This window comes from Gymnoscopelus braueri (assembly GCF_963280865.1).
Source record: "Gymnoscopelus braueri genome assembly, chromosome: 6".
In the NCBI taxonomy this organism is placed as follows: domain Eukaryota; kingdom Metazoa; phylum Chordata; class Actinopteri; order Myctophiformes; family Myctophidae; genus Gymnoscopelus; species Gymnoscopelus braueri.
In genome coordinates, this window is record NC_137607.1 from 41,116,611 (window position 1) to 41,133,030 (window position 16,420).

Here is a 16,420-nt window from a genome sequence, read left to right on the forward strand (position 1 = left end):
ATTTATTCACATTATCATTGGTGTAAACGGTTGATTTGTGTGCGTTCATGGCGACTGACTGTCTCACCCTCCCCCTCAGCGTCCCGCTTCAACCTGGAGACAGAATGGAAGAATAACTATCCCCGTCTGCGAGAGTTGGACAGGGTGAGAAACACCTGCAAATTAAAACCACACGCAACAACCATCACTGAACACAAACCTCAAATATGAACTAAACACAATATAGCCCGCAATCTGGTGCAGCACATGGCAAATGTCAACATTAGCCTAGGGGTTAATACACGTATATGTCTCACACATAACACACGTTGATGTCCACTGTATGGCTGTAATGAATATGAGGTTAAAAGTGCCTTTGTTTTGCAGAATGAACTCTTTGAAAAAGCCAAAAATGAAATCTTGGATGAGGTCATTAGTTTAAGTCAAGTGACTCCAAAACACTGGTAAGTTCTGTCTTCAATCTTTTGTTCTTTTTACGTGTCTTGTTACATTTATTATCTGGACACTGTGGTTATTGACCCTTACTCCTTACTGCGTGTTGCTGGAAAATACTGACGCTGATCTTGGATTTAAGGCTCATTACAATGTTTGATTGTTTTTGCTATATTTGAAAGCTTTAAGGTAAAAGAAGATGCCACACAACTCGTGGCCACAGTGCAATATACATTTATTCACCAACGGTTTGACCACTAAGGTCTTCTTCAGGGTTCGGTTTCAAAACCGACCCTCAAGGCCTTTGCACACAGGGTGCGATTAGTCAATCAGTTTTTACCGCATGCGAAAAGACGCACGAATCGAACTGGGTTCGATTGAAAAAAAAACGCAGCGCCGCATCGCATCGCCGCATCGCATCGCCGCACGGTAAATTCGGAGCCGGCGTACATGAGGTCATTGAGAACCATGTGTTCACTGTTCATTTAAAAAATGATTTATCCGTTTTTTCCGTGCGGAAAATCGCACCCTGTCTGCAAAGGCCTTAACTCTTTTAACAGGACATGGTGTTTAGTAATGCAGATATTATCTCTCTCTGACACTCGCATCAAGCCTCTCTCTCTCTCTCTCTCTGTCTCTCTCTCACACACCCTAACCCTCTCTCCCTCACACACACACACACGCACACACACACACACACACACACACGCACACGCACACGCACACGCACACACACACACACAGCAACACGCTGTAACACAGCCATTGAGCTCCTACCAACGAGAAGTGTCTGCGAAGGCTTCTCTCCTCTTTTGGGTTCTTTTTTTTTCTTCAGATTGCGCTTTTGTCAAGTTGCAACCAAGGGTGTTTTCTGAAGTAGTCTATTTATTGACAATGTCTCCTGTCTTGCTATTCTTATGCCTAATTTCTACTCCTCTCGTATGATGGCATAGCACGACTCCGCTCTCTCAGTTCAACCTTGCTCTCAGCTGAGCACGCACGCACATGCACAGATTACAGTGCATGTCGGGCGGGACTGATACATTGTTTTGAAGTGGAGAGGTTAGTGGTTGTACACACATGGCAATTTACAACTTTCTAATCAGTTCACACTCAGACCGGACGGCAAAACTAAATGGTGATTCTCCAATAGATAGTTTGTTTTGGGGTGAAATATCATGCGTCCCCCAGATGATCTATAGTGAGTTTAATGCGTCCTTTTGGAATAATATGCGTCAGAGACGTGGTACGCGCAGCTAGCAAGATCACTGCAAAGAATGGCATGGCAAGTTTGGCATTAGACGGTACAATACACTTGACAACAAATACATAAAACAGTGTTTGTATTAAAAGTCAATAATTAAGACAGAACTGCTTAACATCACATAACAGCTCTGGAGCTCTACGTACTATTAATTGGTTGAGGTTGAAATATTGTAAGACTCTGTCTTTCCTACATACACACACACAACTATACTCACACATGTGCATGAGTGTATAGGTATGAGCCCCAACCCCCTGTGGGGGGGGATCTAAATGAGATGAATGCGCTGTGTTGTGGCCGTCCCCAGTGTGTGTGCCATCAGGTCTTCTGGATCAATGCTCTGATGAATGGCTCACAGAGATGGGACAGGGGGTGGCCCTGTTAGCCGGCCCAGCCAGCGCTATCATAGTTAGCAGCCATCGATGGCAAAGGAGCGCCAGCCCCGAACAAAAGGAGAGGACGAGCCGGATGAAATATGAGCGTGCGTTTATGATAAATGAGCAAAGGACGCTTAACAGCTCTCCTGTCCCGAAGGGTGCTGGTGATGGTTTTGTGCCATTGTCACATGGGCCTCTCTGCGGTCAAGACGGCGGGCGGGGGGATGCTGTTAGCTCCAGGATAACGGCCTCATGCCGGGGAGTGTATTGGAAACTACAGTCAAGTGCAATCTCACTGTACGGGACTGAAGGCAACTCGATAGTAGAGAGCGATCCAACGGCCCACGCTCGCCTGTTCTCCTCATTGTTCTCCTGCCCCCTCAGGATCACTTAGTGGGAAAGAAAGAAAGCAGACAGCTGGAAGCGTCTCTCTGGACGCACTTTCACCTGTTTGCTTGTTAGAGAGCAGGTAAAAAAAAAATACAAATAAAATACCAACAACAAAATATGTCCAAGAGATTGTACCCAAAACCACACTTTCCTGCTGTTCAAACTGGTGCGATTGGAGTGTGTAATCACTAGTTATAGTGCACTGATAAGAATATAGTGGATATAGTCACATTGACATCTTTTTCCTAAACCTTTGGAAGAACTAGCTCTGTCTACCATCCTCATTCAATGTCACACGACCTTTGACCTCCCCATCTCTCCCCAGGGAAGCCATCTTGCAGAAGAAGCTGTGGGAGCGCGTGTCCACTCACGTGATCGAGAACATCTACCTCCCCGCCGCACAAACCATGAACTCTGGTACCTTTAACACCACTGTGGACATCAAGCTCAAACAGTGGACGGATAAGCAGCTGCCTCACAAAGCCCTGGAGGTAGTGCAGTAACTCGACCGTCTGTTTAAGTATTAAACTGATCAAATCATAACTCAAACTGAATTTTAGTGGGGTGATCATATTCTTTATGGCTCATTCTCCACCAGGTTGCCTGGGAGACGCTGCAGGAGGAGTTTGCACGCTTTATGGCGGAGTACAAAGGCAAAGACCAGGACGACATCTTTGACAAGCTGAAGGAAGCCGTGAAGGACGACAGCATCAAGAGACATAAGTGGAACGAGAGGGCCATGGACAGCCTGGTAAACACACTAGTCTCACTACCCACATCCCTACTCCACACTGAAGCACGGTCTGGTGGAAGCCATTACCGTACCCTTTATAGAGAAAGAAACAGGCAGGGTTGTTTGAATTTATCATGTGGGTAGTAGTTGACCACTTCAGCCCTATATAATTTGTCTGATGAGGAACAAACAAGATAGCCGATCTACAAGCTCACAATGCGACACAGCTTGTAGATCTGCTATTTTTTAAACGTGTTGAAAGTGGTTAAGTATGCTAACTAACGTAGCTAGGGGCATGATACAATTGTGGAAAGGGCAGGATATGTCTGGCTAAATTTGGACGGGATCATTCAGAGCACTAGAGATGTTTCTCATTTCCGTTAGGCTAGACGAGGTAAACACTGACATGGTACTTTATTAACAGTTAGAGATGGCAATTATGTTGGCAGACAGACTTTACATTGTACAATTTTAATGTGTTTTTTATATTGTAAACGTCACTCAGTTCATAAGACCAGTGTGTCAACAACAGCTGAAGAGAAGAGCAAATAAGAGTCACTCATCATTACAAAATTGTGTGTGTGTGTGTGTGTGTGTGTGTGTCACAGAGGGTGATCCAGCACAATGCCCTGGAGGATCGCTCCATCACGGACAAACCCCAGTGGGACGCAGCCATCCAGTTCATGGACGAAACACTGCAGTCACGCCTTAAAGACAGTATGTCAGCCATGATGGATTCATACATTCACACTCATCTTGACGATATTTTAATTGTCTCATAAACTACAGGTGGAGCTATTTGAAGAAGTCACACTTTTTGCTGCTGTAGCCTCAATATAAGTTGTTTTTTGGTGGAAATTTGCTCCTCTGTAATCAGAATCAGAAAACCCTTAATTAGGTTGAATGACTGACTACCCCCCCCCCCCCTTCCTGTTTATCCAGCTGATGCATCGTGACCAGTTGTCAGCTTGTAGATCTGCTCTTTTTGGCAAGAAACTCTGTTGTGCTACAGAATATATTAGGCTTAACACAGTACTTGCACCAAAGTAATGTACATGGACATACTTAGAACCCACGAGTCAGAATGTGGCTGTGCTTTTCTCATCTCCCTCTCTCCCTCCTTTTCTCTGGTTGTCCCTCTCTCTCTCTCTCCCTCGCTCCTCCTAGCTGAGTCAGTGATCAGTGACATGGTGGGTCCAGACTGGAAGCAGAGGTGGATGGGCTGGACAAACCGAACATCTGAACAGGTCAGGGCTCAAGGCTGTGTGGAGTGTATATATACTGTACCCTGCATTGATTCTGAGCAGAATGAAAGAAATGCATGGAAACACGATGCGTTCTCAGCTTGTGCTTGTAGATCAGTTATAGATCAGTTATAACACTGGCGTATGACATGTATAAAAAAAGCATAATACAAGTCTAGGCCTATAACAACATGCCAAAATAACGACACCAGGATAAATGACGTTAAGAACTAAAGTTACGGTTTTCCACCCTGAAGTCTCTTCTCACTGGCCTCTCCTTGAACCTTTTTACAGCATGTCCGTAACGAAACCAAAAATGAGCTGGAGCGTCTGCTGAAGCTCAACGAGGACCACACCGCCTACCTGGCCAACGATGAGGTCACCACTGTCCGGAAGAACCTGGAGGGACGCGGGGTGGACGTGGACCCTGTCCTGGTGAGACTCACTGGAACACTCGCATGCTTATTCCATTAGGACCTGAGGCCGATTCTACAAAATGCCTACTAAATCACTAGTTCTCAAACTTCTTCGTGCCAAGGACCCCCAAAATGATATGTATTTGGCCACGGACCCCCTATCTGACAATGGTTTGTGCCAGGGACACCCAGAAGAGAAGATTTGTGTTTAAAAAATAAAAGAAATTTATTTAAAAAAAAATCGAAAAGACAAAAACAATAGCAGATGTATAAGCTCGCAGCGAAGCAAGTGATGCGCTGTGAGAGAGCCACTGTTCTAAACCACTTGTTCTAAATCGTAAGAGTTTTCTGAAAAACTTATGTTGCTATATATATATATATAATATTTTTATTAGAAGTTATGTACAAAATCAGTGACTGCATATTATATCAAGCTTATTTAGGATATTTATTGTTCTTTACCTGTGTTTCAACCTTGCTGCTGTTGCTGCTATCACACCTGAATTTCCCTCTGGGGATGAGGTTATCTGCAGCCTGCAATATATCCATCATGTGTCCAAAGTCAATTCATATTTGATTATCTTTTATCTGTCAATAATTGTCTTTTTGACTTCCCGTGTTCAGATAAAGGACACGTGGCACCAGCTGTACCGTCGTCACTTCCTTCAGAAGGCCCTGGCCCACTGTAACCTCTGTAAGAGGGGCTTCTACTACTACCAGAGGCACTTTGTGGACTCAGAGGTGAGGAGAGACCGACTGGCTGGGGCTTCAATCGTCTGATCCTGGCATGCTTCAAAATAAGTCAAATTGTTTTAGGCTTGCCGAAGCCGAACGAGGTCTCTGCAATTGTTTTATACTCATTGCAGCTCTGCTATATGAGTGATGAACGTTAGACCCCCGCTTACCCCTACCGACACTCTTTTACATAATTTGCCTTGGAGATTTAGCCATTTCTGGTCGACAGACACAGTGGACAAAGTGTGTGCCATCTCTCTCCATAACTTAGAGAGAGAAGAGATTGAAGGACCGGCTGAAATACGTCACAAAATGGTAACGAAAAGCCATTGCAGCTGGTGTTTAAACGGTGTGTGTGGGTTTATGCGTGTGTTTCAGTTGGAGTGTAACGATGTGGTCCTGTTCTGGAGGATTCAGAGGATGCTGCTAATAACAGCCAACACACTTCGACAGCAGCTCACCAACACAGAAGGTATGGATGTAGAAGAGACTGTTGGACTGGATCTCTAAGGCTGAAACAGGACCAGCAGTGTCACATCTCCCCCCCCCCCCCCCCCCCCCCCCATTTTTAACCAATGTAGTCGTTGCCAATTCCTAAATTCCCCACACATGTATGTGCAGTCGTGTCACTGCTGCCCCTACTGGCTCACCTGCCAGTGAGAAGCCCGCACTGAGAGGACATATCGCCTACTCCTCACTGTTCAACCCCCCCTCTTTCTGCAGAGCTGCTAGATAGATAAGCTTCAACTAATGTGTTGTCCAGTAAGACTTATTTACTCGACTGCAAAGGCGAAACAGAAGTGAGGGGAGGCAGGACATCCACTAATTGTTCTACACATTTTCAGAGCTTCTGAAGTACAGAGTGTTAGGTGGAAGCATTATAAAATTGTGGGAGGCAAGTCAGCCAACACCTCTGTCTTGAAAGACTAACCACAATTTTGTCTTATTCAAAGTAATGATGGTATGATTTGTTGATGGCATCATATCGAACTACTGTATGAGATAACAGAGAGAATGCATTGATGTTGAATTGGATATTGAGGTTGTACTGAGTGTGTGTGTGTGTGTGTGTTCTTGCAGTACGTCGTCTAGAGAAGAACGTGAAGGAGGTGTTGGAGGACTTTGGAGAAGACCAAGAGAGGAAGACGCAACTCATCACCGGCCGCAGGGTCCAACTGGCCGAGGACCTCAGTGAGTTGCGCGCACACATAGTAGTGTAGTAGTCTAGTACTGTATATTGGCTTCTGTGGGGATTGACCATCTAGCCTTCCAGGTACAAGCATTCTTGAACTACTATGAACGCCTACACACACACACCACACACACCTATCTCTCTCTTTCACTCACTCACTCAAAAAAATATATAGTTTCCGGGGGAAGTACATACGACGGTCCCGCCCTATTAGACACACTCTCTGCATTAGGTCGTGACCAGGCTTTTCTCCTCAGAGATTAGAAAAGGCTGGGAACGAGGCTACTCTCACACACACACACACATTCTCTGATTCTCTGAGCAACGTGTACTCATAGCCATAGGAAGTGAAAAGAAACTGCCAGTAGATGGCATCAGTGTTTAAGAAAAAGACAGAATGATTAGTGTTGACCAGTGTGTTATACCACTGCACCAGTATGTTATACCAGTGAGATGTCCCAGTATGTGTATAATGTTATGACTACGTCTCCTTTGAGTTGGCTTGAGTTTCTTTTCGCTACTGCTATGTGAGATGATAGTTTCCTTCTCATTTGCTCCTACTTCTGTGTTCTTGTTTATGTTGCTGACAGTCGTGTGTGTGTGTGTGTGTGTGTGTGTGTGTGTGTGTGTGTGGCTAACACAGGCTCCTGTTAACACAACCCTGTTGATTAAATACAGAACACTCATACACACACCTGAGAGACAAGCACACACTAGATAGTAGATACACACTCTCTTCCTGCCTATCTCTTCAGCTGTATGCTGCCAGCCTGCCCTGTGTTTTGTCCATCTTCCCTCTCTCTGTTTCTCTCGTCTCTCTCCTCTCTCTCTCTCTCACACACACACACACACACACACACACACACACACACACACACACACACACACACACACACACACACACACACACACACACACACACACACACAGACTCACATACGTCACGCACACACACATTCAAGTTGAAGAAGGTATGACAGGTGTTAGTTTGGTGGTAGTGTTTCCCTTTTCTGTCAAACATTTTGACATTCGTTAGCCATCTAAGCAAGGTTGATCAGAGCATAGATATGATGTCTATTAGCAGGGCTGATATGAAAATGTTTTGATTTCAGGATAAAAAATAAATAAAGATATCTTGTTATGACACAATGTCCATCAGACATCATATTATTACACAATGTCGGATAAGATATCTTGTTATGACGCGATGTCCATCAGACATGGCGTTATGACTCCATATCCATCAGATATATTGTTATCACACAGATGTCCATCATCAGCCTTGTAGTCGCGACACTAGTTGACAGATTGTCTTAAAGAAGACATCACATCTCCCTCCATTCACGCTGTTTTGACATGAAATGCACTTTGTTAATTGCTGCTGTAGCCTTAAGGTGTGTGTGTGTGTGAGAGAGAGAGCTGGTGCTTGTGTGTTATGCATTCCTGTTTTATTGGATAATTAATAGGCCGTGGAGAGTGGCAGGGAGGTCAGAGGCGAGGGAGGAGCGCGTGTGTGTGCATGCATGCATGCGTGTGTGCATGGCATGCAAGCACGTGCACTCTCTCTAAAAAGAAAGCCAGTTATGTGACAACAGTCACGGCCAGAACCGAAACCCTCGAGTTGTGAAGCACATACACACAGGATGCGGTGCGTGTGTGCGTGTGTGTGTGTGTGTGTGTGTATGTGTATGTGTATGGGTTGAGGCTACTGTGAATCAGACGATCTGCACGGCTGTGGTCTCTGGTCTCAGTGTGAGCCTGCTGCTGGTAACTAGAAACCCTGGGAGAGCATTCCTGTGCTTTTAGCCGTGACACACACACACATCACAGAGGCTGACCGTTACTCCTGTCTGGAACCTTACCAACCAGAGGCGAGCCTGGACCTGTTGGCTTCTCCACTGTTTGTCTGTTTGGGGTCAGACTTAAACTGCCTCGCTTCAAACGGCATACTTTCACTGTTTATTTTTAAACACGTTCATTCATGAGTTTGACTGAGCACAATAGTCAATGTTAGTGTGTAAAAATGGACCCGTAAATGGGTAAATCGTTAAACTCTTCAAGTTAAACTACAGATGTCGCTGCCTTAAGGGTCCATTTATGATTATTTTTTTTGCACTTTTAATCACTTAACGCTTTTCACAACCAGTGTGTTGTAAAGATGTTTTGAGTGTGTGAAGTGAACCGGCTGTGGAAAATGGCCTTGTATTGTGTTCTTCAACTCTACACATCTTTGCACATCACAGTGTTACTTACTTACAGTTTATCTTGGATGACATCGGCACAAAACCATTCATACTGTATATATTTATTTAACTACACAGTAAAATCCTGAGTGTAAACCACTTAAACCCTATAAACTTTGAAAATAGCTGATCTAAAACTTGGATATCTGCTATTGCTACTTTGTAAAAATGTTAATGTTATTTTTTTTACATTTTTTGCCTATAAAGGCACACCCAAAATAGGGCATTTGTAACTCTGAGATGTAACCAAATGGATCCTTCTGGGTCTATTTGGTTACATTTGCACCCTTTCAGAGTTGGATTAACACGCAGGATTTTACTGTGTGTGCAGTGCACTAAATGCTTACTTGAAAATAGTGGTGAATGGCTTTTCTCCCCCAGGACTAGCACCCTGCAAATATCTGCTAATTGTTAGCTGTCCACCCACTGATGGCTCCTAATAACAGACTGGAGCAGTCTGACGGAGACGTTCCTCTGTGGTGACCTTATTTACAGAAGGCAGGCTAAGTGCTGGAAGTGTGCATTATTGAAGCAGCACGAGGCAGGCATGCTTCCTCAAGACAGACTGTCAGGTTACTTTGAGGCACTTGAATGGAGACACACACACACACACACGCGCACACACACACACGCACACACACACAGACACAGACACACACACACAGACACAGACACACACAGCTACAATTGTTCTTATGATGACTTGCTTTCATGCATACACAAACTGACAGACATTCTCAGTCACAAACGTTTTCATGCATTATACTCGCACACATGATCTCACACACGTGGACCCAAGTGTGCGTGTGTGTGTGTGTGTATGTATAGGTGTGTGTGTACTGCCCTACAAAAGCCAAAGTGCAGTAACTAGACAAAGAATCAAACTGATAAAAATGCTAGTGTTTCAACTCACCAGCCAAATAGTTTATCAGTACATACAGTAAGTGATATTGCACTAATTGTACAGTATATCTATTCACGAGGTAATTGTTTGTCCCCCTATATCGTGTGTGTGTGTGTGTGTGTGTGTGTGTGTGTGTGTGCGCGCGCTTTGAGACAAATAAATAAATCAGTGTCTCCACAAATGTGGTTGCTGCACTTTGTCTTAGTAGGGCAGTGTAGTCTAGCCACATTTACAAACAGTTCTGATGTTGTGAAAGCACAGTGTTAAAGATGTACCCTCTGGTCCAAACAGACCTCCTTGTGCTGTGTACTTCCTGTTCCAAAGATACTCTCAGCCTACACACACACATTTACACACACACACACACACACACACACACACACACACACACACACGCACACGCACAATTGTTGAGTGTTGCTATGGCTTCACATAATCAAATAGCAACCTTACATTACCCAAACATACACATTAATACACAAACACACACACACACTCATGTGCACATGTCATGCCCACATACAGAAAAACACACTGTCATGCACAGATACACACATATTCACTTACTCCAAACAAACATACGCACATGCATAGTATCTTACATGCACACACGCGCACGCGCTCTCACACACTCCCTATTGTTGTCCTTGATAGTGGCTTCCTGTAGTTCAGATAGGGGACCAGTGTGTAATAGTCCACAGGTGAACGCAACGATGCTTTGTCTGGTTTGCTATCTCTGTGTGCACGTGCGTGTGTGTGCTGCTACATGTGCGTGTGCGTCTGTGTGTTTGGCTAGGTAGACTGATACTTAGGTTGTCGCCCTTAGAACACAAACGCACACACACACCCTTCATTGACTTTCCGCCTCCTCCTCTGCCAGGATAAACACACACTATCAGATAGGTATATATATTCACAGGCTGACCAGGGCATAGGTATGCTGTTGCATGTGAGTTTACACACACACACACACACACACACACACACACACACACACACACACACACACACACACGCACACACACGTGGATCGTCTCCTCTCTCCTCTGCACACACATTCAGGAATGCCCAGGCCTGCCTAGCCTTGTACACGTCAAGTCTTCTTTCCCAGACCATCTCAGACACTCACTTCCCACCAGCAGACACTTAACTTGGAGGAGGATGTGGGAATGTATGAGAATCTGTAAAGAGATCTGTTGGCTTGTCGCTGACACCATTGATGGAAAATGAACACCAGCCATTAGCTAAATGCCTGAATTGTAATACCAGCAAAATGCTGGTTCATTTTGTGACCAGTACTGTATGTGAACAGGAAAGTGTCCTGTTCCAGTTGTCTTGTACACACACACACACACACACACACACACACACACACACACACACACACACACACACAGGAACTCACACTTAATACCACATTTTGTGTGTGTGTGTGTGTGTGTGTGTGCACATTTTGCAATAAAAAAAAAATATGTTCATTTTCACACAGCCCTAATGCATCTGCAGTTTTAGGGGTGAGCAGAGCTTTTCCAGAGTAGTTCATAGCATTGCGCAGTTCTTCCTCTCTCTGTCCATCATCTTGAGTTAGTGAGAGAGTGGAGGATGTGGGTCGTTAGGTGTCTGACATTCAGTGCTGGGATTTTCTCTCTGAGATGTAGGTTAGCCTTACGCTTGTGTCTGTGTGAGTGTGTGCGTGTTAGTCCATCACCATAAATGACCAGGCCAGACTGACAGACTTGCGATACGCCTCACAGAGCACAAAGTAAGGCCTTTCTCAACAAGAAAGTTCAGTGATCACTTTTTGAGAGGCTGGAAACTGTTGGAGCTTTAGCTTTTTACGGCCCCTCTGCTTTTATTAGATGGTACAGACAAGAAGAGAGAGACCTTTGAGACATTTGCACTGTCTCACACAGCAAAGAGGGTCTCGAGACTCGACATTTTGACGAGGTCACATGCTATGAACAGCGTATGTAGGGGAACATGGTGATCTGGTACATTGCGTCGTGACTTAATGGAAAAGATCAGATTGGGTTTAGTGGAAAGAAAGTAATGCCACTCCATCGGCCTGCATTGTACCTATACTATGGGGCACTCCTTCATACGCTGCTCAGTTATATCTGGGATTATGTTCGTACGAGACTAAATATGGTCTGGGATTTTAGATATTGTAATGTCATATGGCATAAGTGTTGTCTTCTCCTGGTTTTAGTCACGTAAGCCTGATTTTATACTTAAAAAAATTGCCAATCCATAAACTCATTGAGCTTGGTAGATCTGCTATTTTTTTTTATTGCCAAAATACAATATTGTCAAAAATATTGATTTTTTTTGTCCATAATTATCGCCGCGCCCTAGGTTTAGGTACTGTATGATGGTATGTGAATGGGTTACCGTAGGTATGGTATGTGAATGGGTTAGGTATTATGGTATGTGAATGGGTTAGGTATTATGGTACAGTATGTGAATGGGTTGGGTATTATGGTATGTGAATGGGTTGGGTATTATGGTATGTGAATGGGTTAGGTATTGTCAGAATCAGAATGACCTTTTTTTTGTCAGGTTTACAGGTGAAAACGGGGTCAAATTCGTTTTTGTGTAAGCTTTGTTGTTTCCAGAAACGTAAAGAAAAAAATATGTTGGGGGAGAGGAAAACAAATAATCGAAAAACTATCTTCATATTTACACGTGGCATAGATATATTATTTTTTTTCCGTGTCCTGTACACAAAGTGCCCAACCCTCATGGGTTTATATGGCACCATTTTACGCTTACAGCATGTTTACAATATATTCACACAATACACAATTACACCTCAGAATTATATTCTGAGATGAATTATATAATTCTCTCCCAAAGCTTGACAAATACAATCTGCCACAACAAAAGCTCCCATAACAAAACATATTTCAAGTTTTTCATAATCATCTAACTCAAGGAAATCACCACAAATAGAAGACATCTTACTAACAAATACCTCTCTTATATCATCATATTTAGAGCAATAAAACAAAAAGTGAACCTCATTTTTTATTTCACGACGTTCACAAATCTCTCTTCCTCTGGAGTGGCATTAAACCTGCCAGTCTCCAAAGCTAATGGTAATGTTCCTGATCGTATTTGTGCACAGAGAATTAAATTAAATTATTATGCTTCATATGATTCCATCCGTACAGTATGTTACAGCTGGTATATACCATTCATGATATAGATAGACACATATAGACATTGTGTTATGTGAATGGGTTAAGTATCAGGGGTATTATTATATGAATGGGTTAAGTACCATGGCACTTAACCTTTTAATGGGTTAAGTACCATAGTATGTGACTGGGCTAGGTATAATGGTGTGTAAATGGGTTGTATATGGTATGTGAATGGGCTATAGGTATGATGGTGGTATAATGGTTTAGGTATTTATGGTATGTGAATGGGCTACGTCAGTGGTTCCCAAACCTTTTAGCTTTAGACCCAAAAGAGAAATTGTATGTCTCCCCGTGACCCAAACTAGTGAAAATAACCGATCTTCAAGCTCGCGACGTGTTGTGAGCTTGTAGATCTGCAATGTTTTTTGGAAATGGAATTATTTTGGATAACGTTTGAATTCGTTTTTTAAATGTTTAACTTCTGGTTCTATCTTTTTTTAGATATTCTTTTTGCGAAAGATATGGTGGTATGTAAAAGAGATATAGGTATCTGTGTGTGTGTGTGTGTGTGTGTGTGTGTGTGAGAGAGTGAGTGGCTCATCTTCACTCCGTAGTCCATACTGAGCAATATTACTGCCCAAACACCTGTGTGGAGTTTCTGCCACTTGTGCAAGACTCAACAAGAGGAGAAAGATACTTCCATCTGTGTGTGTGTGTGTGTGTGTGTGTGTGTGTGTGTGTGTGTTTGTGTGCGCGCAAGCATGCATGAAGAAACATTACTCAGTGTGTCCTGACTTGACTGTAGGAGATTCCTCCAGCTTAACTGTGTGTGTGTGTGCGTGCACACATGCGTGCGGAAATTGACCCCTGCACCTATTTTGTTCATCATGATGAGACAAGAAAAGTAGTGTGTGTGTGTGTGTGCACATTTAGTGAAACCCCCTGTTCTCAGAGCTGTTGCAGGCCAGTCGTTCTGCAGCGGATCAACACGCCTCAGTCCCTAAGTAAGGTTTGACCCCTCAGGTCAGCCTGTTAATACCACCAGATACCTGATCTCCAGCCAGCTCCCCTTTCTCCGTCTTGTCTGTCCATCACTGCTTGTCTCTGTCTGTCTGTATATGTGTCAATCACTGCCTGTCTGTCTGTCTGTCTGACCTCACCATCTGTTGCCTTTTGTTGATATTCACACACCTGTCTAGCTGTCTGTCTGTGTGTCTGCCTATATCCTCTCTCGTTTTAACCGCATTCAACCTGGCGTCACTTATTTGGGCATATCGTTATAGGCAAATGAATTTATTTATTTATTTGTATTTATCTTATATTACAATTGGCTTATGGGAGGATGCACCGGTGGAACACGTCATCATGCTCATGTCACTATGACTCAGCTCAGCCATAACCATATAAGGAATACCCAATGCAGCTATGCCCCAAATATGGAGTGTGTTGTCTAACCTCAATGTGTCATAGCATCAGGTGCAAACAAATCAGTCAGCTCCATATTATGGGCACAAAAGGACAATATACCTCCATGTATTGGTATATTGGTCGGATCGGAGGTGGGATGTACTGTAGATGTGAGGGCGGGTTGTAGCCCAAACCTCTAGTTTCTAAAAAAATAGTGCTGTTGGGGGCAGACTGGTGTTAAAGTTGCAAGCCAGAACTAATACAAGCCAGTTGATGAATAAAACGTTATTTTAACCATGAAGGTGAACAGCAAATATCAAGAGAATACAGCAGTTTGGGAACAAACACACACACACACACGCACGCACGCACACGCGCACGCGCGCGCGCGCGCGCACACACACACACACACACACACTACTATCTAGGTGTGATATACAGATTACAGATATACAGTACACTCATATATTCACACCATGTCACACCTGGACACATTTGCAGACGCACATACACAAGCTCCACTGACTTTCACAGACGCATACCTTAAAACACACACACCACCACCACCCACACACACTCTTAGTTTCAGCTCCTTCCGGTGAGCTCCAATTCGTCAGTCATGGGAGAGGGGCTTTGTGAATGAACCACGTCGCTGTGGGTGGGTGCATGCATATGGCTGCACGTGTGCTCATTGTCTATCCTGCACTTCTGTAGAAGGCACAATACAATAGACCTCTAGCTGTCTGGACCTGCTTGTTGGAATGCACTCTCCTCTCCTCTCCTCTCCTCTCCTCTCCTCCCCTCCCGTGGGTGATTTATAGTAGCTCACTAAGAGGTCCTCCTCCCTTCTCCTGGGATGTAGGGGAGGACATGTTGGCTTAAGGTGTGTGTGTGTGTGTGTATGAAAAAAGTACACAACAAATTTTATGAAAAGGAAAGAGTGTGTATATGAGAGAGAATTGTGTGGTGTTTGTTCAGGGCGACGGGTCACCACACAATAGCCGTCTGCGGGCGTCTGTTTGCTCCCAGCACACAGCACTACAGTGTTGGCCTCCTGCCTCTGTAAGCTATACACTGAACACAGTAAAATCTTCCGTATTAATGTAAAACTCATGCTGCGTTCAGACTGGCAGCTACAAAGCTACAGGCTGCCATTCATTTTCAATGGAAGCCGGCGACATGAAGATACAAAGTGACAACCGACATTTGTAGCTGCTGCGCAAGTTGAGCTGGCTGCAAGTGCAGCTACAAAACGACCAAGTGTTGTTTAACCCTCGCTTTGTATCTTTTGTACCTGCCAGTGTGAACACATAGTCTGCGCTCGCTGTAACTTGAGGTCTGTTCGTTCAACCTGGCGTCCGAAGTGTACATGCTCTACACCAGATTGGGGAGCTTGCATGGAGTCATGGTGTGAGAAGACGACAGAACCAACCAATCACGTGACCACAAACCAATCACTTGACATCCTTGATCAATAGACGTTGTGAGAATTTCTTCTGTGTGAGAATTTTGACTAGTTTGCCGGCCGGCCTGCACACTCAGCAGTCGAAGGAAAATTTTCGTGCTGGCCGCAAACATGCCATCTTGCCTTTGCGAAAACGCCCACATTTTGTACACTGGAGCCCTCAAAATGGGTCTCACAAACTGTGTTCACTGCCCCGTCTTCACCCATGTGCTTCCCTCCATCCTCGTCTGCCTCTCTCTCACCTCAGGGCGTCCCGCTCGCTGTGTCTAACGGGTTTATGAATGCTTTCATGGTTACCAAGGATTGAAATTTACATTCTCTGGTATTCTGCCGCTGAATGAAAACAAAGCACAATTTTTAGTTTTGTTTAGGTAATCCATTCCTAAGCCTCGTTTCGTGGGTCGGGAAAGTTCATGAACCTATGAGAGAAAGACCTGGGTTTCTCTTAGGAGGTGAAAATGTGTTACGAGTTTGA

General features: G+C 44.1%; 1 protein-coding gene across 7 annotated transcripts in view; it reads left to right on the top strand.

The window, feature by feature from the left end:
• opa1 (OPA1 mitochondrial dynamin like GTPase) overlaps positions 1 to 16,420 on the top strand; it is a 58,199-nt gene that overhangs the window by 22,953 nt on the left and 18,826 nt on the right. For all 7 annotated transcript variants that reach the window (XM_080431980.1, XM_080431981.1, XM_080431985.1 and 4 more), the window contains 10 exons: positions 80 to 144; positions 367 to 443; positions 2,789 to 2,954; positions 3,062 to 3,214; positions 3,805 to 3,913; positions 4,364 to 4,443; positions 4,735 to 4,875; positions 5,481 to 5,597; positions 5,970 to 6,063; positions 6,672 to 6,782. In XM_080431980.1, coding sequence (XP_080288106.1) covers positions 80 to 144; positions 367 to 443; positions 2,789 to 2,954; positions 3,062 to 3,214; positions 3,805 to 3,913; positions 4,364 to 4,443; positions 4,735 to 4,875; positions 5,481 to 5,597; positions 5,970 to 6,063; positions 6,672 to 6,782 — 1,113 coding nt within the window. The remainder of the gene's footprint in view (positions 1 to 79; positions 145 to 366; positions 444 to 2,788; positions 2,955 to 3,061; positions 3,215 to 3,804; positions 3,914 to 4,363; positions 4,444 to 4,734; positions 4,876 to 5,480; positions 5,598 to 5,969; positions 6,064 to 6,671; positions 6,783 to 16,420) is intronic.